General features: G+C 31.6%; 1 protein-coding gene across 1 annotated transcript; it reads left to right on the top strand.

Moving 5' to 3' along the window:
- The first annotated feature begins 3 nt into the window (after positions 1-3).
- Positions 4-20016, top strand: LOC134710997 (peroxiredoxin-5, mitochondrial-like). Its single transcript, XM_063571423.1, has 6 exons — positions 4-137; positions 1347-1481; positions 3353-3484; positions 4072-4110; positions 18639-18694; positions 19114-20016. The coding sequence occupies exons 1-6, from the start codon at positions 33-35 to the stop codon at positions 19217-19219; spliced, it is 573 nt and encodes a 190-aa protein (XP_063427493.1). The 5' UTR covers positions 4-32; the 3' UTR covers positions 19220-20016.
- The last annotated feature ends 3809 nt before the right edge of the window (positions 20017-23825 follow it).

Here is a 23825-nt window from a genome sequence, read left to right as displayed (position 1 = left end):
CGTGTTATTTATCCGATTGTGATTGGCTAACTATGTTTGCTACAAGGTCAACGAGACAACTAAGAAACCTTATCAGTTGTAACGTGGTTTTTCAGCGAGCAATTAGCAAAAGTTGTCAAGCAGCCATGCCAATCAAGGTAGTTATGTGTTTTAGCTAGCTCTTAGTATCATAAGTTGACAAGGCATTGAATTTAAAAAAAAAAGTTTTTTTTTTATACAGCCTTTACAGGTGTGACACCATTTATACAGTTGAAATAGAAAGTAGACAGAGACAATTACTAATTGTTCAGATAATTGCGTTAATTGCATGTCATGATGAATCACAACTCAAACATGTGACATACTACCTACAAACACTTGTACATGCTGTACTTGTCTCTGTTTTTAAATTAATTACATAGACATATATGGTGTAGAGTAATTAAAGATATATACATACATGTACAAATGTATTTATATATAGATTTATTTTTATACAAAGATCACCTGTGGTTGTTCCCGAAATTGATTGAAAAAAACAATAAACATGCTTGAATTTTCAGTGTATACTGTCAACATCCTAGCCGTAAATTAAATTCCCCGGACTAGCATTTCTTGCAGCAAACATGGCAAATGGTGCAATCTATTTATTTATCAGAATAAAAGTTCTAAACTTAGCTTCTACATGTTCTATATAGGTCCATGTGAAAGTTTGACAATTTGTGGTTTGTTAGTACAAATCACAAATTATCAACAAAATATAATCATGATAATAGGGACCAGAAGAGTTCACACCTGTAGCCAGAGGGGGTTCGAAGGGTTCACAGGAAACATATTTTCCAGATGTACATCATCATGATCATAAAGATTAAAATCCAGGTTAAAATTAGAGAATGCTTTAAAGGGATCAAGTCACAAGTTTATTCAATTAATATGTACACTGAAGTTAAAAATGAGAAGCCTGTATAATGGTATAATTCACAGTATACAACATAGAAGAAAAAATTGACACAGTTGTATTCGATCCCTTTCCCTTCTGGACACTGATATGTCTTGAGTTTATATTTACGCTATTTTATATACATATTTAAACAAGACATGCATTGGGGGAAATGTAAGGGCTTATTGTCTGTCATGTCTGGCTAAACTAAAATATGAACACCAAAAAGTTGTTGGCTTTGGTTTGACCAGAATTATTTTACCTCAATAGTATACAGAACTGAACTAAAAAACTGGTAAAAATAAAAAAATCATTAAGAATGAGTATTTTTATGTTTGTTCTAGCTGACTAGGTTATATGATTGGAAAAGTATGAACAATAGTTGCATTTAAATATTTAGAGTTTAAAATCTTTGTTTATGTTGTAGGTCGGAGATAAGTTACCAGCAGTTGATCTGTTTGAGAATGATCCTGGAACTAAAGTGAACTCCGGAGAAGCTTTTGCTAAGGGAAAGCATGTCATATTGGCTGTACCTGGTGCATTTACACCTGGATGTTCTATGGTATATTTATTTTCCAACTTTAAAATTTGGGTCTATTTTGAAATTTTGTCCTAGTCCAACAAATATTTGGACACAGTTTTTGAAAATAAGGGTACATGTACTTAATATTTGGTAAGCAGCTTGAAAATGATTAGCTGTAATGTTTGTACATGTTGTAAGGTGTTACAGTAGCACTATTCAGAGTTGTTAGATACATCTGTACCTACTTCCTGTTTGCCAATGCTTTCAATTCTTTCAATATTTTGAATGAATTTAAAGTGATTTTTTTCTATTTGTTGGTATCAAGTTTTAAAACTAATGGTAGTTTATAAATCATTTATTTACTAAATTTGGTGGTTTCCTCCTTTGTCCCCAAGAGCAATATTGATAAAGAAAATAAACTAAACAATTGTATTTTGTGAAGCAGATGAATTAATGATGTTCCCCTTCCAATGAAGGTCATGAACATTGTCAAATTAATGCAATTAAACTTGGGTGAAATGGAGAATCTTTGAAAAAAATTAAAGTAGGAAGAGAAATTGAATATTCATATATGAATTATTATATATGATAGATAATGAAATAGTATACTATATGAGTTTAAGTCTAACACTTTGAAGCTTTAATCATGTTAATTGAGGTAGGACATGTAAAAGGAAATGAAAAAAGATTTTAGTTGACATTTTTTTTTAAAACAAAGGCAGACAACCACTGAGTTAAATATGGTTGTGCCTGCTCCATATTTAAGTTTGGTGGTTTGCCAGCCTCCGGGTGCGGTAATTTCTAGCTACATTTAAGACCTGTTGGTGACCTTTTGCTGTTGTTTTTTTCTGTGGTCAAATTGTTGTCTCTTTGACACATTCCCCATTTCCATTCTCAATTTTATTCAATCATCCCATCATAGTTTTTTGAACCCATTAAAGATAGGTGGAAATAAATTTTTAGTCAGATCCAGAATCATTTTTCCCGGGTTAATAGCCTAGATTCAACTGTTCAAAAAGTTATTTCATCTGGTCCTGTTTCTAAAATTAAAGAATGAAATGGTATTCATAGGCAGAATAAGGGGGTTTTCAAGAGGACTTAGCCCCTACCCCCCTTTTGTGTGAAAACATTGATTGATTGTTTATGAAATCACTGAATCATGACTGGAGCACCCCCCTTTAGGTAGTCAGTGGGCCCCCTTAATGCAAATTTCAGGATTGGTCACTGATATGGAATATTTTGAGCTTAGAATATAGCCAGGCCATCATCATTGTTATCGTCATTATTATCATAGTAATATCCAACAATAATCATGATATAACTGTAAATTTATGAATCGAAATTTGTGATCAAACATGTTAAATATGAAATTTAAAAAAAAAATTATTAGAATTACATAATCTATATAAAATATGTACAATTGTCAATATATCATGTCCTGATTTAAACCTAAATTCAGGAAGTGCATGAAGTGCAGATTTTGGATTAAATCAATAGTTTAAAATTTATCTGTAATACTTAGTCATTTTAACATAAAATCCTTAGTCATGTTTGTATGTTTTACATCTGATAGCCTTTGAAACTGAAGAAGGCTATTTGTTCAGTCTTTGCATTTTTCAATACAATTTTATATCAGCTTCTTCATATATTGCCATCTATTAGCATGATACTTAGCATGATATGATTAGTATCATGCTATTTTAACTTTCGTAATTTTGCCCCCAATTTCTTATATTTGCACAGTATTAATTGCCTTTTCTTCACAATCATGTACTTAATTAAATTTCTGGTTGGTCTTTTCTTATAGACTTCTGATATACTTATACATTTAAAATTGAGAATGGAAAAGGTGAATGTGTTGAAGAAACAACTCAATCAAATATGTATATCATATGTTTTATTTTTGACAGACTCATTTACCAGGCTATGTAACAAACTTTGACAAGATGAAATCCAAAGGTGTTGACTCCGTAGCATGCATTTCTGTCAATGATCCATTTGTAATGGGGGCATGGGGCAAAGAACAAAAGGCTGATGGCAAGGTTTGTATCCTAGTATAAGTTATTGTAGGCAACAGTTTTAACTTGAAGGGAAGTCCCAGAGACCAAATTTCTGATCCCTGTCGCTTTTTTAATACTGTGGATTCATTATTATTTGTGAAACTCAACTTGAGTGGATTTCGTTGTTATATGTGATCCATTTGAATGTTTTAATAAAGAAAAGATTTTCTTTAGATTTGTACAATGACTTTAGTATAACCACGAAATTAATATCCATGAAAATTGGTGACTTAAAAAAAAAGGAATCAGTGATAAATGACAAATGTTATGCAGGTGATGTTTTATGTTTTATAGAAAATGAAATGGCACTGTATCCATGCATCTGTGTCATGTATGTATACATAAGTAATGCTGTGTTTTTAAACTAGTTCACACTTTGAACATGTTGAATAAATCCTCATATTTCATGTATTTGATCTGAACAATTTAAAATGTGTTGATGTCACACTTCAAATAAGAGGAAATATCGTATTTTCATCGTAATAAGAAGCTTGTGAGCTCTCTTATTGAATCTTATTTGTACTGTTATTTAAATATATATATGTAACATGATTTCTTTTTAATTTCAGGTTAGAATGTTGGCAGACACATGTGGAGCATTTACAAAGGTAAAGTTAAAAAGTATTTGGTCTTTTTCTTCAAACATTTCAGTCAGTCATTCAGAGTTTACACTTAAAGTGTCTTTTATATAGTCATGATTTTTGTGCAGGTAAATTATATTGTAGATATAGAGTTATTTCCCTTAGATATTTAGAATTTTTTTTATTTTCTTCATTTCTGGAATTTCTCTTGACAAAACTGCTTTTAAACTTTTTTACTGTCTGTCATTTATTATTGTCTTGACTTTCCAGAAAAGTTTATTTTCATGGACAATGTAACTCCTTTGTCTGTTATACCCCTCCCCCCAAAAAATGTTCATTTGCAAGCTACCAGTACAGGGAGCAATGTTTGAAGGTCTTGCACAGTTACTTAACAAATGTGAAGTTTATGTTTAGAAGTTCTAGAAAAAATGAGTTACCAATTTTTTTTATCATGTAACATAATGAAAAATGCAAAGTATAGACCTGTTAACACAAAGCCAGTGTCTGGCAGATCCTATTAGAATGATTAGTGCTCACATATTCCAATTCATAGCTGTAGTGCTGCTGACCAAGTTTGAAGTCAAACTGTTCAGTAGTTCCTAACAAAAAGTGTGACAAACACTTGCAGTGAGGTGAGAGTGTGTTTACTACTTGTAAAAAGCCTCAGTGTGTCTTTGAGATGAAGAACTATAATAAAAGCATTATCCCTTTGTTTTTTGTGTTGTATTTGTTTTTGCCCATAATGATTTTGTGTCAAGGCGTAGTACCAATATCCTTTTGTTTCTTTTATAATTGATGGTCGAGATAGTTGCAATAAAGTGTTCTCTCTTAAAATGCTTTTAATGAGGGTATAAATATTGTATTCTTTAAATTATATTTTTTTGCATGCATTAAGTGTGACGTTTGTCATGTTTGTTGAACAATTTACAAAAATGTGATGTTAATTATTTAATTTCTGGACATTATAAACAGGCTTCAAAAGAACAAGACTATCTTATTTTATAATAAAAGCTTTTGTTTTGCTTATTTTGTGGAAGTCAAAGTTTTTGCGACTATAATTGCATCACGTACATTTGGGATTTGCTGTAAAATGTGCTATGCCCATCTCTATTTACATATGATTTAAAAAAGAAAATCCTATATCTAAATTTAGTAATTTTCTGAAGACAACTGTATTACTATGGCCAAATTTAAACTTATAACTTCCTGTCCATTTTGTGTGGGTAGGAATTTTCACAGCCTTTCTCAATAGGTACGATGGGAGTTTTAACGACCTTGACTGGCTATTCAGCCCATGCATTGTTTACTCAATAGGTAAAAGAAACTAGCTAAACGTTTGGAATCATAAATCATAAACATCTGAAAGTATGAGAGTTTATAACCTTTATTACCTTTCCAAATTTTAATGCATTTTAATATTCAAGCACGGGGTACAAAATGATGCCTTATTATAGCAACTCTATTCATGCTTTTTAATGTACATATAGCATTCTGTGTTCTAAGGTATTTGAGAATCACAGTACCTTTATGTTTATTATTCTATTTCCTATGAAATGTTAATTTCCTTTATAGAAAAAGGTTTTCATTTTCCTGATACTTTATACCAGGCATTTTAACTTTGAGATATCTTTATGTACTTTCTAGAGAATACAATCTCAATATCAGCTGTCTTTTGAAAACTTTTTCATGATGTTTATTTATCCAGATGTATTTTATTGATATAACTAAGACGGCTTTGTTCTTTAATTCACAGTTGTGTCGTGATCACCATTTTGCATATATAGCAAATAGCTGCTAGGGGCTGTCTTAAACTTTGAGTTTGGTGAGAGTTTTTGCTCTGTGTTGAAGGCCTCACTGTGATTGAAGACTTAGAACAGCATTAAAAGCACTTTGCTTTTAGTGTTTTTTACTGTGCATGTACTGATTTTGGGTCATGCTTTTAGTGTTTTTTACTGTGCATGTACTGATTTTTGGGTCATGCTTTTAGTGTTTTTTACTGTGCATGTACTGATTTTTGGGTCATGCTTTTAGTGTTTTTTACTGTGCATGTACTGATTTTGGGTCATGCTTTTAGTTTTTTTTACTGTGCATGTACTGATTTTGGGTCATGCTTTTAGTGTTTTTTACTGTGCATGTACTGATTTTTGGGTCATGCTTTTAGTGTTTTTTACTGTGCATGTACTGATTTTGGGTCATGCTTTTAGTGTTTTTTACTGTGCATGTACTGATTTTGGGTCATGCTTTTAGTGTTTTTTACTGTGCATGTTCTGATTTTAGGTCATGGATGAATACCCTGTACATGTGTATTCTTTCTTTTCTACTGTACACACTGTGTAAAATTCGAAAATTATCAATTTGATTTCATTCAAACTGTCTACTGTTTTGGTTTCAACTAATATGTATAAAGTCTATGCAGGAGTAAAGCACTGCTCAATAGTGTAGCTGTGCTCCAAATACAAAATTGTATTGCCAATTACCTGATGCATAGCAGGTTTTTTAAAAATGGGCACCACATTTTTTATGTTATTTCGAATAGACAGAAAAAATATTGCATTCATTCCTTATTGTTTAATTCTGAATTCCATTTTAAGCTGGAGTAAATCAGGAAAAAACATTGATGGCATCAAAGTCACATGACAAAATTATGTCTAAGAGCTTATAGACAAATTACTGTCAGCCATCTGAAGAAGTGTTACATCCAAAATGAAATTATTAAATATAAATGGAAAATAAGAATAAAGAGGCACCAACTATGCAAGGTCCTCATTGGTAGTCAAGGTCATCTAAAAAAACCTATTCAAAAGTTGAAAATTATAAATCATTATGCAAGAATTGCACTTAATTTACCCGGACTTAATTTGTTTTATTACCAATAAATTGTAATGTGTTTGAAGTGCTGGTTTCCTAATCCTTAGATTGATTTAAGTGATTGGTTATTGCATAATATTGTCACAGTGCAAACTATGCATTGAGTGACAATGACTAACTATTTAAGCACTGTTTTAGCAGAAGAGTTACTTGTAAAAAATCAGATTAAAAGATGTACCTGGCAGATTAAAAATATTGTGCAAGACATTATCGCTATCCTAGAAATTAAATTAAAGTCCTAAAATACATAATTGGTGTATTTTAAAGTTGAAGAATAACGTACAATTTTATAGTAAATACGAAAGACAGGACATATTAACATGATTAATCTTAACTTTCCACCTGTGGTATTTTTCCTTTGTGGAAAACCCTATTATTTTTTAACACATCTTATGAAACTGTGTAGATAATTATTTTCATTGTCATGTGCCTGTAGGTTATATACAACATTAGGGACACCAATCTTTAATTTACAATTTTATAGATGACTATTGGTTTAGGTTTCAACAAGTTTTAATGTTTCATGTTCAAGTGAATGTCCTGAATTGTATAAATATGAAAACTTTATACCATTTATTGACTTTTTTCTGGCTCTTAATTGAGTTATATATTTATTTTAAACTTAAAGTCTTTTTCTTACACCTATTAATTTTATTTTGCAAAAGTAGCTTATAAAATAATATTATACAATGTCATTTATAGCTCATCTGGCCCGAAGGGCCGAGTGAGCTTATGCCATCACTTTGCGTCCGTCGTCATCTGTCGTCGTAAACTATTTCAAGAATCTTTTCCTCTGAAACTACTAGGCCAAATACTTCCAAACTTTAACTGAATGTTCCTTAGGGTATCTAGTTTATAAATTGTATCCGAAGTTTTGATCTATCAACAAACATGGTCGCCATTGCTAAAAATAGAACATAGGGGTCAAATGCAGTTTTTGGCTTATATCTCAAAAACGAAAGCATTTAGAGCAAATCTGACATGGGGTAAAAATGTTCTTTAGGTAAAGATCTATCAGCCCTGAAATTTTCAGATGAATCAAACAACCCATTCAGGCATTGTTGGGTTGCTGCCACTTAATTGGTAATTTTAAGGAAATTTTGCAGTTTTTGGTCATTATCTTGAATATTATTATAGATAAAGATAAACTGTATACAGCAAAAATGATCAGCAAAGTAAGATCTACAAATAAGTTAATATGACCAAAATTGTCAATTGACCCCTTTAGGAGTTAGTGCCCTTTATAGTCAATTTTTAACCATTTTTCGTTAATCTTAATTAACTTTTACAAAAATCTTCTCCTCTGAAACTACTAGGCCAAATACTTCCAAACTTTAACTGAATGTTCCTTAGGGTATCTAGTTCATAAATTGTATCCGAAGTTTTGATCTATCAACAAACATGGTCGCCATTGCTAAAAATAGAATATAGCAGTCAAATGCAGTTTTTGGCTTATATCTCAAAAACGAAAGCATTTAGAGCAAATCTGACATGGGGGTTAAAATGTTCATTAGGATCTATCAGCCCTGAAATTTTCAGATGAATCAAACAACCCATTGTTGGGTTGCTGCAACTCAATTGGTAATTTTAAGGAAATTTTGCAGTTTTTGGTCATTATCTTGAATATTATTATAGATAAAGATAAACTGTAAACAGCAAAAATGATCAGCAAAGTAAGATCTACAATAAGTTAATATGACAACAATTGTCAATTGACCCCTTAACCCTTTCCTCCATAATGACGCCTTTTGACGCCACCCCCCTTACTCCATAATGACGCCTTTTGACGCCTGTGTAGTACCTCAGTTGAAACACTTTTACTACAAAGTGTCTGCAGTTGACTTAATAAAGTTTGTATCCAATATGTAAAGGAATATCATTGGAATATCCGACTTAAATTTATTTGATGAAATAGTTGTTTTTCACAATGCCTTAATACTTCAAAGCATAAGTTCAGCATTTTATAAAAAAAATCCTATGCGAATCAAGTATGCAAAAAAAAAATCAATGGAGGAAAGGGTTAAGGGGTTATTGTCCTTTAATGACAATTTTTCACAATTTGTTCATCATATTTGCTAACTTTAAAAAATCTTCTCCTCTAAAACTACTCAACCAAATTCAACCAAACTGCAACAGAATGATCAGTAGGGTGTATAAAATAAAGTTTGTGTTTAATTTCTATTTCGTAAAAAAACATGGCCGTCACGGCTAAAAATAGAACACAGGATAAAATGCAGTTTTTGGCTTATATCTCAAAAACTCCAGCATTTAGAGCAAATAAGACAAGAAGTTAAAGTTTTTATTAGGTCAAGGTCTACCTGTCCTGAAATTTTAAGCCGAATTGGGTAACTGGTTTTTCAGGTATAATGGCCCTGAATTGATGATTTTAAAGAAATTTTGTAGTTTTTGGTTATTATCTTGAATATTATTATAGATACAGATAAACTGTTAATAGCAAAAATGTTAAGCAAAGTAAGATCTACAAATAAGTCAATTTGACCAAAATTGTCAATTGACCCCTTAAGGAGTAATTGCCCTTTAAAGGTTTTTTTTTACAATTTGTTCATCATGTTGACTTACTTTTAAAAAAATCTTCTCCTTTGAAACTGCTGTATCAATTTCAGCCAAACTTAGGCTAAATGAGTTTCAGAGTATCTAGTATAAATTTTATATTTTATTTCCTTGTATGTCAAGAAACATAGCTCCTATGGCTAAAATAGAACATGGGAGAAAATTATTTATTTTTTTTGCTTTTGAAGAAAATAGGACGATTCAAAGAACATTTAAATAAATTGAAAAGCCAAAATAATCATTGATGAGATATTTAACCAAAAAAATTCAGGTGAGCGATTCAGGCTCTTGAGAGCCTCTTGTTATAGAAGTTTTCGTATCCAACTAAAAAAAAATGTATACCTAGTGTGCCTTCAAAGTAGGCGTTTGATTTTTCTAACCTTTTAGGTCATTGGAACTGGAATGAAAGAAATTTTTCCTTATACTACTATACCTTTTTGAAACTCAAACTTTTAGAAGCACAAAAATTTCTTTGTAGTTTAAGCAGGAAAAGAAAACAAAAGCCAACAAAAGTTTGAAAAATTAATCTTAATAATTTAAAGGGCTTTGTTATACTAAACAGAATACACGGTAATATTTCAGTATAGAAAAAAGTTTGTGTAAAATGATAAATTCCATGGTGTCTGCTTTACGCCCCTTTGTTACAATGGTGAGGTTTTGTAAATGAAGTTTTGATGTTACTTATTTCCTAAAAGGAAATTAAGTGAATTTTTGTAATGTTTATATCTGAAAAGGAAAAAGAAACACAAGAAGACTATTGTTATTTCTATTTTATATATTTTTTCAATTTTGTACAATATTAGAATCAAAACAAAACTGATAGACTGTTATAAAGTTTATTAAGTTCATTAATTCCAAGGAATAAACTTAACCAGAACTTAAATCACTATATTCCAGCAATTTGGATTTTATAAATCTTTCCAACCCTATCTCTTGAATTGGCTTCACACAGACAGCCTACCCATAAATGCCCAGTTTTATCAATGTTCAAGCTACAAGGCATCTGTAATCCTAAATGAATTGATGATTGATGGAAGATAAGATCACCGGTATTGTTCAGAACATGAAATGCATTGTTTGCGGCATCTGACACGATAACGTTTTGAGAATTTGTGATCTCTAGATCAGATGGATTAAATGGGCGCTCACTAAAACTTGAATGAAGATCGGTGTAGATCCACATCAAGTGTCCGTCCTCATCAAGTGAAATAACTCTTCCAGCAGTTTGACTGACTCTGTCAATGACGCAGATTCCTTTGTCTTTATTGTTTTTTATTGTCCACGGCAGCGTAAAAAGTTTTCTTTGTGCTTTTGAAAATTCCAACGTATTACACAACTTGCCATTCTGATTTAAGGCAACAACTTGACGAATGCTGTTTTTCGTTATTTCAAAGTCAGAATCACCTTCGGTAAGACCTATCCAGATCTTTCCGTTTCTGTCTTTTTCGCAGTGAATACAGATCGGTTCTAAAGGATGAAAGCTTCGAATGTCAGACACTTGTCTTTTCCCTTGAGAGTTTTTGGTTACGGATTTAAGACATTTATCAAACCTTGACAAAAAGAGTACATCTCCATTGGAATCAACTGTGATATCAATTGGCTGGAAGCCCTCAGTATGCTCCAACTGTTTTGATTTAGAACGCTTTAGTTTCTTGTTTAAAAATCTAGTTGAGTTCATTTTTAATTTCACTATGCTGTTTCTGTCAATACTGCACACATAGGCTTCGTCATTATTTGATATGGTCATTTTATTGATTGACGGTAAATGTGTGCTGACGGTGTGAACAACTTCGAAATCTTTCATCAGCATGCAAAAAGTATTGTCGGAACTACCTTGACTTTCCAATTGGTGAATGATTTTATCGTCATATCCAGAATCTGTGAACGATTTTTTTTTTGTGTCCTCTACTAAAGTGTTTGTGTCATTTGAAAAATTTTCACTTACAAATTTTGAAATCTCTGCAAGGTCATGAAGGTTGTGATCTGACTGGATATCAAAAATGCAGTTGGTGCAAACCAAAAAGTTGCATGATCGGCAAAAGAATGTGTATGTCACATTGTTATGTTTCTTACATGTCATTTTCTTGATTTCTTCCTCTAATCGTAATTCCATATTACACGAAGAAATGTCTCCAAATTTCACTACCATATGTTCTGACATAAAAGGGATTCTGGAGTGAATTACGCTGCAGCCATCACAAATAGTAATCCTACAGTCTATGCAGCGCCATTTGAGATTTTGTGATCCATCGCAAAGCTGACATGAAATTTTCACTTGTGAGTTGCATCTCTCCATGGTTGCATATGAAATTTAGTCACCTGGAAAAATTTCTTTTATATCACACAAGATTGAGGCTGGTATCTCTTTTATGATTACAATCCTAGCATCTTACAATTTATGACTGAAAAGTTTCTTTGTCTGTTTTTATATATTTTTGTGGTAGAATTCCAAAAGTTTAAAAATAGTATAAGTAAATGATTCATGCTTGATAGCATCGTCAGAAAATAAAACTAATGACTAAATATATACAGTAGTGACGTCTTTACTAATGAGGCTCTAAAGATGGCATTTGTTTTATATAGAACTTTAGTAACTATATCAAATAATGACCTTTAATATTGATGAATTAGAAATAAATAGGTAAGGAATAAAAATATTTTTAAAGAGGTATAGAGGTTAAAGAAAATTATAGTTACAAGACTTAAATATTAAAGAATATATAAACAAAAATAAGTACAAATGATAAATGAATACAGAAAGAAGATTTCCTCATCCAGGTCCTCAAAGAGTATGACATTAATAATAAACCACTGAACCCATTATATATCTTTATATAGAAATAGCACTTGACTAGAGGGAGGACCAAGATTTTGTAAATACTTCCAGTTTCAGTCTTTATTTCCTTGTCATGATCAATATATACAATGTACACATGATATTTACGTCACATTAAAGTCTATATCAAGTCTATATCTAATTTGAAATAGGCAAATAAGGTGCAAATTGCAAACTTATTTTTAACATTCATCACATGCATGACATGTATATTCCATAAGATAGAATAGACAAATAAGTTGCAAAGTGCAGAATTATATCATTTTATATAACTCACATGTCTATATCATAAAATGAAATAACAAATAAGTTGCAAAATGCAAAATTATTTTTTTTTACATTACATATCTAATTCACAAGTACAATGTATTATATATACCACGCTATTAATGAGTTAACATATTTAAATGATGAATCCGCAGGTGTAAGGTGTGGTGTATATGTTTTGTAACATCATTCAAAAGTGGCCTAGTGATTTTTATCCCATAAAAACCCAGTGAGAATGTCGTTCTAGCCCCATACTTATCACATGCTTATCACGTGCACAAGAAAATAGATCCAGTCAATTTTTGAAAATCAGCCGGTTCATTCGTGTTGAGCATTCACTTAACTGTCAGTCACATGGAGTCGTAACAAAGAGGCGGGGTTTAAATCATGGTTTAACATGAAAATTATCAGATTAAACCATAGTCTAAGCTCCGCCTATCTACATGAAATTGCAAGCACAAAGTATGTCATGATTTTTTTTTTAATGGAAAAACCTATCGATCTTTATATCAAACCATGGTTTTTCAGAAACCAACTATTAAGCAGATTATCACGTAAAAACTTCAAAGGAAAAATGCTGTATTATGTTACAAGATAAAATAGACAAATGAGTTGCTAATTGCAAACTTATTATTTTATATTCATCACATCATTCACATGTACATTTCACATAGTAAAACAAGAATGTGTCCACAGTACACAGATGCCCCACTCGCAATATCATTTTCTATGTTTAGTGGACTGTGAAATTGGAATAAATTATCTAATTTGGTATTAAAATTAGAATGATCTTATCAAAGGGAACATGTATACTAAGTTACAAGTTGGTTGGACTTCAACTTCATCAAAAACTACCTTGACCAAAGACTTTAACCAGAACAGAGGGACGGACGGACGGACGGACAAACTAATAGATGAACGGAAGCACAGACCAGAAAACATAATGCCCCTCTACTATTGTAGGTGGGGCATAAAAAACAAATAATGCAAAATTATTTTTATTTATACAGATTTATTTTGATTAGAAACAGTTCGATTGTTAGTTTATTAGCCTGTTTAAAAACTATTATAGTCTAGCCAAATGCATATATGCTTTGACTACATCCTTAAAAGATAAAAAGAAAACAATGTAGTAAGGGGTACACCAGATAACCTTACACTTGAATGTACTATTTTGTGGTCTTTAAAAAAAATCATGCCTACTTCAATTGAATATACCGGTAGTTCTTTGTTTCATTTAAATGTTATAGTCTGAGCAACTACATAAATGCTTTACTTACATCCTTATAAGATAAAAGAAAAGCATGTAGAAAGAAATAGACTAGATAATCTTACACACACGAATGTTCTATTTTGTGGTCTTTAAAAAACATCATGCCTACTTCAATTGAATATACTGGTAGTTCTTTGTGTTATTTAAGATTTATAGTCTAAGCAACTGCATATCTGCTTTGACTACGGTACATCCTTATTAGATAAAATAAAAAGTAATAAGGGGTAGATCAGATAACCTTACACACATGAAAATACTTTTTTGTGGTTTAAAAAATGAAATACCTACTTGAGTTCTATATAGTTATATATTTTGTTCATATTTGAATTTCCATGTTGAAGTGGGTTGACTGCCATTAGTTATCAAAGTTATCGTGCAAATGTTCTCCCAAAAAGGATCAAAGCTTTGTGTTTTACTGATTTTATTTGCTTAGTACAAATGTAGTACTTCTGGATTTATATCACTATGGTAAATGATTGACAAAATAATAAAAATCAATTGTAACAGTGGTTGCTAGGAAGTATCTTGATTTTTTAGTCAAATAAGAACCACTTATTCAAATTCTCCGACGTCATACATACAATAGATGTTAGACTTTGTCAATTTGGTTCCATGGAAACCAAAGTGTAAACACATAGAAAAAGACAAAAAAATCCTTCTATTTTCTACAGAAAAAGAAAAAAATCCTTCCATTTCTACTGTATTGTTTCAATAAAATCAACGGTACCAATTTTGTTGCACCAGATGCGCATTTCAACAAAACATGTCTCTTTAGTGATGCTCGTGGCCAAAATATTTGAAGTCCAAAGCTTATATAAAAGATGAAGAGCTATAATCCAAAAGGTCCAAAAAGTATAGCCAAATTCGTGAAAAGAATCAGAGCTTCAAATGTGGATGTAACCAAAGCTTTTTTGGGGTTGTATTTTTTCAGGGGAAAATGTTGTACCCTTACATTAAAACCCCTTTCAAGGAACACTGGAAATAAAATCGTTAAAATGGGCAGACTGTTCAAGATTTGATTTGGAAATAACCCTGTAAGATTATTAATAAAGATAATAAATTATGATGACACGTATGGGCGGAAAAATCAATTTCCCAAATTATTTTCAGTATAGGTGTTTTTCTTAGTTTAGTATGTTGCTACAGCTAAAACTTATCATAATCAAATTGATAACTTTGTAATGTCAATTTATAAGCACTGTTTGGCTAATACGTGTGTAGAAGTTTTGACATGTTATGCTGAATTTAAGAAACATCTTTTGCGCTAAGAGGACATAAAGTGAAGTTCCAATTATGGTGGTTGTTGATTGTTGCTGTTTAAAAGACAGTGAAACCGGGATAAACTGAAACCTGCATGAACCAAAAACCTGTATAAACTAAGCATGTTCTTTTAAAAGCACTGTCATATCAAATTATTTGTGTTAAAAACCTGATAAAACCAAACATCGGTCAAAACGGAACCAAATATAAAGTCCTGAAGAGGTTTCGGTTTAAACAGGTTTCACTATATTTGTTTTTCGTTTATTGTTTTGTTTGAAAGTCAGGCAGTTAGTTTTCTTGTATGAATTGTTTTACATTTGTCATGTCTTGGCCTTCTATAACATTATATGCAGTATACCAGGGTTTTGCTCATTGATGAAGGCTGTATTATAGACCTGTAGTTGCTTACTTCTACATATTATGGTCTCTCTTTGAAACATTGGCAATCATACCAACTCTTCTTATTTATTATATCAATTGATCAAAGGTTCAACAATTTAGCAGGACCTTTTGTTATTTTAATATTCCTGCAAACTTAGTATAACCTTTTTGGATGCATGGACCTCAGATACAGATTTTGCACTTTTTGCATGACATTTGTTAAATTTGATAAGTTTGTATAACTATGCCTATTGATTGACATCTGGGGAGTATAGGTTGTTAAAAGCATTTATTTGGTTTCAAATTTGCTCATGTTTTGTATTTTTCATGCATTTTGGCTCACTATTTTGAATTGATGCGCTGTGTTCTTGATCACATTTTAAATGCTTTTACATCCAGAATAGACATTCTAAATGATAAATTAAGAAAAAAGTAAAAATTATAATTTTAATTTCTAAAATGTAGGTTATCTTCAGACTTCTTGTTTTCCAGATATTTGGAGAAACAAATACTGTTATTTTAGAAAGATTGTACAAGGAAATTTTGTTTTGTTTTTAAATTAAAATGAAACAAAATTTGATAATTTTTTAGGATGAGATTACTGTGGTCAACGATTTTAAGGAAGTATGAAGAAAAAAATTAGGATATATCTATTTATTTTTTCCTGATATTTTACAGAATACTTGGATAACTAGTTGCTTTTTAGTCAAATCTAATTTGATTAATTTCCCTGAATTTCATATAAATTATGCAACAAGTTATCTCCACAATACTTGCTTCCAAAAAAAATTTCTGTGATTCATAAATAATTCCATCGCTCTGGTATATTTTCCAAGTTTCAATATTTTGCAATTATTGTACATTTAAAGCTTTTCAAAATTATAATTGATTCTAAGTTTCCTCTTTATGCTTAGAAGATCAAATATTACATATGATTAATCTTATGTTATAAGCAATATACCCAGATGGGGTTCCAGGATTTTGATGAAGGGGGACCCTCAAGTAAGTTAGGAGATGGACTTTGGACTTGTAAAAATATGTATGTATAAACCATATGAAATCTCAATCAGCATGGTCAAGAGTAATTTTTTACATTATCGCATACTTTGATATAAAATTTACACCGTCTTTGCATCCCTTTATGTTAGATGAATTGATATATGAGCTGTTAAATGTCCAGTTGCAAGTATTACATAAAATTCAGGAGATTAACACAATCGTGATATATAAGTTATACAGTCGTGACAGTACTTATGTTAATACACTTCCTTTTGTCTTTAACATAATCTTCTAAATATAGAAATGATCTAGAGATACGTAATACAGTATAAGTTGCATTACACTTTCATTCACAACTGGGGGCTTTATTTAGGTTTATTTTTGTTTCAACACAGTAGGATTGACAGCTTGACACATTAGGGTATTATTTGGATAGCTGTGTTTAGCCTTTTTTTTTTTAATTTATGGAAGTACATGTATCAGGTTATTTGAAAATCACTATTAGTTTAACTTGAAATGATTTTAAAACATTTTCTGAATTATTTATAAGTTTGTTACAGTAATTAATAGTTCACATTTGGGATGGCTCCTTTTACATAACTCAAGCTGAAACACTTCACGAAAAAGGTTTTTTTTTCTTAAAAAGAAATTTGTTTGTAGTTTTGTGGGGACCTTGTGGTCTGTGTAGTTAATCCACATCATCACTATAGCCTGTCTGAGCACTGAAGTTGGAGTTTCAATCTTGCTCCTGTAGTTGTTCTCATCTTGGCTAGCCAAGGGCTACCATCCTGTCAATTATTCATACAATTTTACCAATATTAATATTTGAGATTTGGAATTCTGCATTCAAAGATGCTACGTTTTGCTATTTCAAAACCTGTCCATTGCCATTTTTAACCGGATTTTTGTGACAAAACTGTCGGTTATTGATTTGGTGTACGGCGGGCGGGCGGTCGGGCAGGCGGTCGGTCAGCGGCAATCAAATGTTGTCCGTGCATTAACTCATGAACCATTCAACCAAAGCTTTTTAAATTTTAATATGTTGTTACTGACAACTAAATGAAGGTCAAGTTCAATAATGGCGATTTTGACTTTTACCATTCAGGAGTTATGGTTCTTGAAAGATTGAAAAATTGAGTTTCTAGTCGTGTCCGTGCATTTATGCATGAACTGTTCTACCAAAGCTTCCCAAATTTTAATATGTTGTTACTGATGACAAAACGGAGGTCAAGTTCAATAATGACGGTTTTGACTTTTACCGTTCAGGAGTTATGGTTCTTGAAAGATTGAAAAATGAAGTTTCCAGTCGTGTCCGTGCACTTACGCATGAACTGTTCTATCAAAGCTTACCAAATTTTAATATGTCGTTACTGATGACAAAAAAGAGGTCAAGTTCAATAATGACGACTTTGACTTTTACTGTTCAGGAGTTATGGTTCTTGAAAGATTGAAAAATGGAGTTTCCAGTCGTGTCCTTGCAATTACGCATGAACTGTTCTACCAAAGCTTCCCAAATTTTAATATGCCGTTACTGATGTCAAAATAGAGGTCAAGTTCAATAATGATGATTTTAATTTTTACCCGTCAGGAGTTATGGTTCTTGAAAGATTATAAAATGGGGTTTCCATTCATGTTGTTGCATTTACTCATGAACCATTCAATCTAAGCTTTTCAAATTTTATTATGTTGATACTGATGACAAAATGGAGGTCAAATTTGATATTGACGATTTTCACTTTCACCATTCATCAGTAATGGTTCTTGTGATATTGCCAGGACACAAATAAATGTTAATAAATCTGGTTTGCTGTCGTTGTGACAGCCTCTTGTTGAGGTATAAAAACATCCCAAAAATAATGAATACCCGGTAATTAAAATTCTACTTCTAAAAAACTACTTGTCCATAGACCAAAAATCCAACATTCTTTTAGTGTGTTTAAACAAAGTTTTGCAAATACTAACTATTCTAATAAATTTTACTAGTCTGGGGCATCAGACTAGTGGCTAGTGGTGCAGATTGTAATAGAAATAGCTCATGTTCTCCCCAATGAAATCATTAGAAATTATCATGTGATTGAATATAATATCTTTATTTTTCAGGCTGTAGACTTGGAAGTTGACTTGAGTGGTCCATTAGGAAGCAAAAGATCTAAGAGGTTAGTATATAGTATGTGAAAGAAAAACCTTTAAAATTTAATCTGAAGGTCATGAACTTGGTGCATAAATTTGAGAATGGAAATGGGGAATGTGTCAAAGAGATAACATGACCAAAGAGTAAAAAAACCGACGGTCTTCAACACAGCAAAAAAATCCTCCACCTGGAGGCGGACTTCAACTTGACCCTTATCAAAAATGTGTACTACTAGTTCCATGAAAATGGACTGATGTTTGTCATACTTAACTCCAAAAACATATAAATGAACTAAAATTAAAAAAACATACATGACCTACAATCTTTCTGTTCTTTTCAAACTGAAATTGTCAGGTATTAAAATTCAAATTAAACATATGATCTAAATTGTAAATCATTCAAGTAAACCTGTAGAATGAACATGTCTTATATTTATTTTAACAGATATTCAATGGTAGTGAATGATGGTGTAGTAACAGCACTCAACATTGAACCAGACGGAACTGGTCTAACTTGCAGTCTCGCCCCAGAAGTTCTCAAACAAGTCTAGTCTGAATGAACAGTCGTGTGTAGTGCATTAATACATTTACCTTTTATAGACATGAATCTGTACGCATTGTTTTGCATAGACCTTGGATTTGAATAAACCAAGGTTTTACAATATCTTTTCTGCCATTTAGACAAATAACTCAAGCCACACAAAATACATTTTTGCAAATTTTTACAATACTCTTGGATCAGAGATATAAAGAGTTACTATTCAATGTGTAGCTACTTTTTACAATACTCTTATGTCAGAGAACTAAAGAGCTGCAATTGTGTAGCTGTTTTTTTTTTTACAATACTCTTGCTAATGCAAAGAGCTTTTTTAAGCTTATCAACAATTGCTTTTTTTCTAACAAGAATCAATTTAGAAGGGCTTGGTTTTTTTCTTTGATAATTTTATGTGCAGTGTTTTTATGCACAAGAGCTTTCTTTTATTTTTCATTTACATCATATTTTGAGTTCAAATTTTGCCATATTGTTAAGTTTGTTTCATTTTTTAAATTGTTTGCAAGAAGTTGCTTTATGAATGTCAGCATTTCAATCATTCCATTTTTAAAGGACCTGTACCATATATTTGATCAAATTTAAACCATGAATCTTAAGCAATTTTGTCAGTTAAAGGGTCAGAGTCTGTTTTGTTATTGCACAGCTTTAAAAAAAAATTATACAGCATTATAAGTTACTGGTTGTTAGTTTTATCCCAAATTTTTGAAAACTATATATGGTAAAATTTAAAGTTTACATGTGGTTATTAGTTCTCATATTTAGTACAATAAGTGAAATAAAGGTTTTATAAGCAAATGTCTTTTTATTTCCATGCAAGGAAAGTCACAGAATGTGAAAAATATGAATATGAAAATAAGAAGATGTGGTATTGAAGACCTATTGGTGACCTTCTGTTGTTGTCTGTTCTATGGTCAGGTTATTGTCTCTTTGACACATTCCCCATTTCCATTTTCAATTTTATGATTGCTAATGAGACAAATTTCCACTAGAGACAAATTGAAGTAGAAGTTCACAACTATATGTCACTGCATGGCCTGTATGAGCAAAACCCATATCACATAGTACGATATAATAGGCCAAAAATTGATGCTTATCTCATTCTTGTAGTAGCAACCTTAACATTTTTGTAAAAAAAAATAATGTACAAGTATTTGCAGATTTTCCACTTATTTAGCAGCATTCAAGAATATGAACAAAGGCTAGTTGGTTTCTGGTCAGGATAACATGCCCCAGTAAGGTCATGTTTCTACCTAATGACTAATCTTATACTCTAGCACATTTAAAAATCCAGCTCAGTGTGATGATCCAGTACAAATAGAAATAAGATGTCTTATGAGTGCCAATGAGACAACTGTGCTTCCAAGTTCCAATGTTTAAAAAGTAAATTATAGGTTAAAGTATGGCCTTCAACACAAGAGTATGGTTCATATTCATAAAATAATAACATATTATCATCGCTTATATGCATGAAATATTTGCTACTGGACGTTAAACAGTATATTAAAAACACCATTCCAACATCAGCATCATTTTCAGAGTTCAGTCCTGTATTATTATTGAAGAATAACAAGAACAAAATAAATGGCAACTGCATTGAAACAGACAGAAAATTCATAATGAATATGACAGTAAATTAAGGCAAATCAGAAGCAAATAACAAGCACAAGTACAACTGCCACAAAAATCAGAATTGACAGCAGGAGCTACGGAATAATAAGATAATTCTGCTGTATATGTGTCATCAAAATTGTTGCCCAGTCTGATAACAGAAAAGGTGATAGAAAATACCAAGGACATTATAACGAAAAACAAAGTCAAAGAAATAAAACAATAGCCAAGAAATAAAGAGTGATGAATAGGATGATGCTCTTGAAGGGTAACCAGATCCATATGTGTTGCTCATGACAAGTAAGAAGTGGTTAAACTGACTGGAAAAAGACTTGTTAGAGGCTACAGATTTAGTTATTTGTCGAGCCTGCAACTTTTGTTGCAGAAAGCTGGACATAGGGATAGTGATCCGGCGGCGCCGTTATCTAGCTTCTTAAAAGCTTAATATTTTAGATGGTAGAAGACCTGGATGCTTCATACTTTGTATATAGATGCCTCTTGTTACAAACTTTCCGTCAGTCACATGTCCAATGTCCTTGACCTTATTTTCATGGTTCAGTGACTACTTGAAAAAAAAGTTAAGATTTTTTGTAATGTTAAATTCTCTCTTATTATAGATAATTGGATAACTATATTTGGTATGTGCATACTTTGCAAGGTCCTCATGCCCGTCAGACAGTTTTCACTTGACATCGACCTCAATTCATGGATCAGTGTACAAGGTTAAGTTTTTGTGGTCAAGTCCATATCTCAGATACTAATAAGCAATAGGTGTAGTATATTCAGTGTATGGAAGGACTGTAATATGTACATGTCCAACTGGCAGGTGTCATCTGACCTTGACCTCATTTTCATGGTTCAGTGGTTATAGTTAAGTTTTTGAGTTTTGGTCTGTTTTTCTTATACTATATGCAATAGGTCTACTATATTTGGTGTATGGAATGATTGTAAGGTGTACATGTTAAGCAGACAGGTGTCATCTGACCTTGACCTCATTTTCATGGTTCAGTAGTTATAGTTACGTTTTTGTGTTTTGATCTGTTTTTCTTATACTATATGCAATAGGTCTTCTATATTTGGTGTATGGAATGATTTTAAGGTGTACATGTCTAGCAGACAGGTGTCATCTGACCTTGACCTAATTTTCATGTTTCAGTGGTTATAGTTAAGTTTTTGAGTTTTGGTCTATTTTTCTTATACTATATTCATTAGGTCAACCATTTTTGGTGTATGGAAATATTGTATGATCTATATGTCTGTTACGCAGGTTTTATTTGACCTTGACCTCATTTTCACAGCTTATTGCTCAGTGTTAAGTTCTTGTGTTTTGGTCTGTTTTTCTGAATTTATAAGCAATAAGTCATCTATATTTGTTGTATTGAAGAATTGTTAGCTGTACATGTCAGCCTGGCATGGTTCATCTGACCTTGACCTCATTTTCAATGGTTCATTGATCAATGTTTTGTTTTCTTGGTTAATGTTGAGTTTATGTGATAGTTGTAATAAAGATTTATATTTGGTCTATCAACATAATATCTATGATTAGTTAAGAAGGCGAGACATTTCAGCGTGTGCACTCTTGTTTTTCTTTTGGGAGATTTTGTATAAGACGAGAAACACCCAAAGAACTAGAATAACATTATTTTATTGCATTAATGAGCTAGTCAAATTAGAACTAGAAGTGAAATCACAAAAGGATACCCCTATGTCACAAATTCAATTATCTATCCTATATGTAGAACCAGGATTATATTGCTTAATGTCCATCCCCAAGTACTGTTCAAGAGCTTGATTTAAGCTTATGAGAAACTATTACCACATATTGAAGTACATAAGTATGATTATCTGACCACTTAGACATGTTTGACTATGAGTAAACTCACAAAAGATTACCTCTGCATCATAAATATGATTATCTCCCTTGCAACATGTAGGTCCAGGGGTTGAAGTCATAAAACTTTGCTCAGTGCTCGGAGCACAAAAATCATGCTTGAAACATGAAATTCAGCATTTTGATTGGTTGATTCTCGAGTCTGAGTACAAAAATCGTGCTCGAAAGTTTTATGACCGCATATATAATATATATTCCTTTAAGGTTGTATTCTACGTAACAAGTGTATAAAGTTTCATTGTTATTTGTCCAGCCTCTGTATGCAACTTGGCATATTGACAGAAAAACAGATTTCTAAATAGCCCTCCATAAGTTTTCTTAACTCAATTGCTCATCTCTGATGCAAACAATTAAATATGGTTCAAGAAAAAATGATATAGATAAAATTCCATAGAATTAGACAATATACGTATAGTGTCTTGAAATATGAAATTTATTTGTATGAGGCTTAGAAAGGGGAAAATGCAAGGTTCTACCGAGCATTTTCCCGTTTCGTGCCGAATACAAATAAATTTCATATTTCAAGACACTATACGTATATTGTTTTTATACTGAAATTGAAAAAAAAAATGAAAAATGAAAAAAAAACATATAACAAAAATTGTTAAAAAAAGTGTTTGGAATTTCCCTCTTGGGGTACCATTTTGGGGTATTCCCCTATGAGCGTAGTCCAGGCGATAAGACATTGACATATTGAGGAAATAGAAAGGGAAAATGAACTTAATTAAAAACATTTGATAATCATGGTATATAAATAACCAATTTGAAGACATGAAAGTTTAAATTCATAAAAGTTTGACCATTGTTACTTTACGTTGCCATGGTCATGACGTGTCGTTGTTGATGAAATACAATAAGGAGGCGGGGCTTATAGGTTAGTTGGGGTCATTGACGTATAAAGCTAACGTTTATACGTATAGCTTTATCTGTATAGTAAAATAGCTGATTGCAGTATAATGTTTAGTACAGGAGCACAACACTTAAAACAGGGTTCAGATCAGAAGATGTTTTTTTTTAGTATTATAAGTTGAGATACTACTTTTAATTTCAGAACAAATGCTGACTTACACTAGAAAACAAGGAATTATTTGAGTTTGAAATAATT

Source organism: Mytilus trossulus, chromosome 3, assembly GCF_036588685.1.
Source record: "Mytilus trossulus isolate FHL-02 chromosome 3, PNRI_Mtr1.1.1.hap1, whole genome shotgun sequence".
In the NCBI taxonomy this organism is placed as follows: Eukaryota; Metazoa; Mollusca; class Bivalvia; order Mytilida; family Mytilidae; genus Mytilus; species Mytilus trossulus.
The sequence above is the reverse complement of the archived record's forward strand: the minus strand, read 5'-3'. Positions and strand labels throughout refer to the sequence as shown.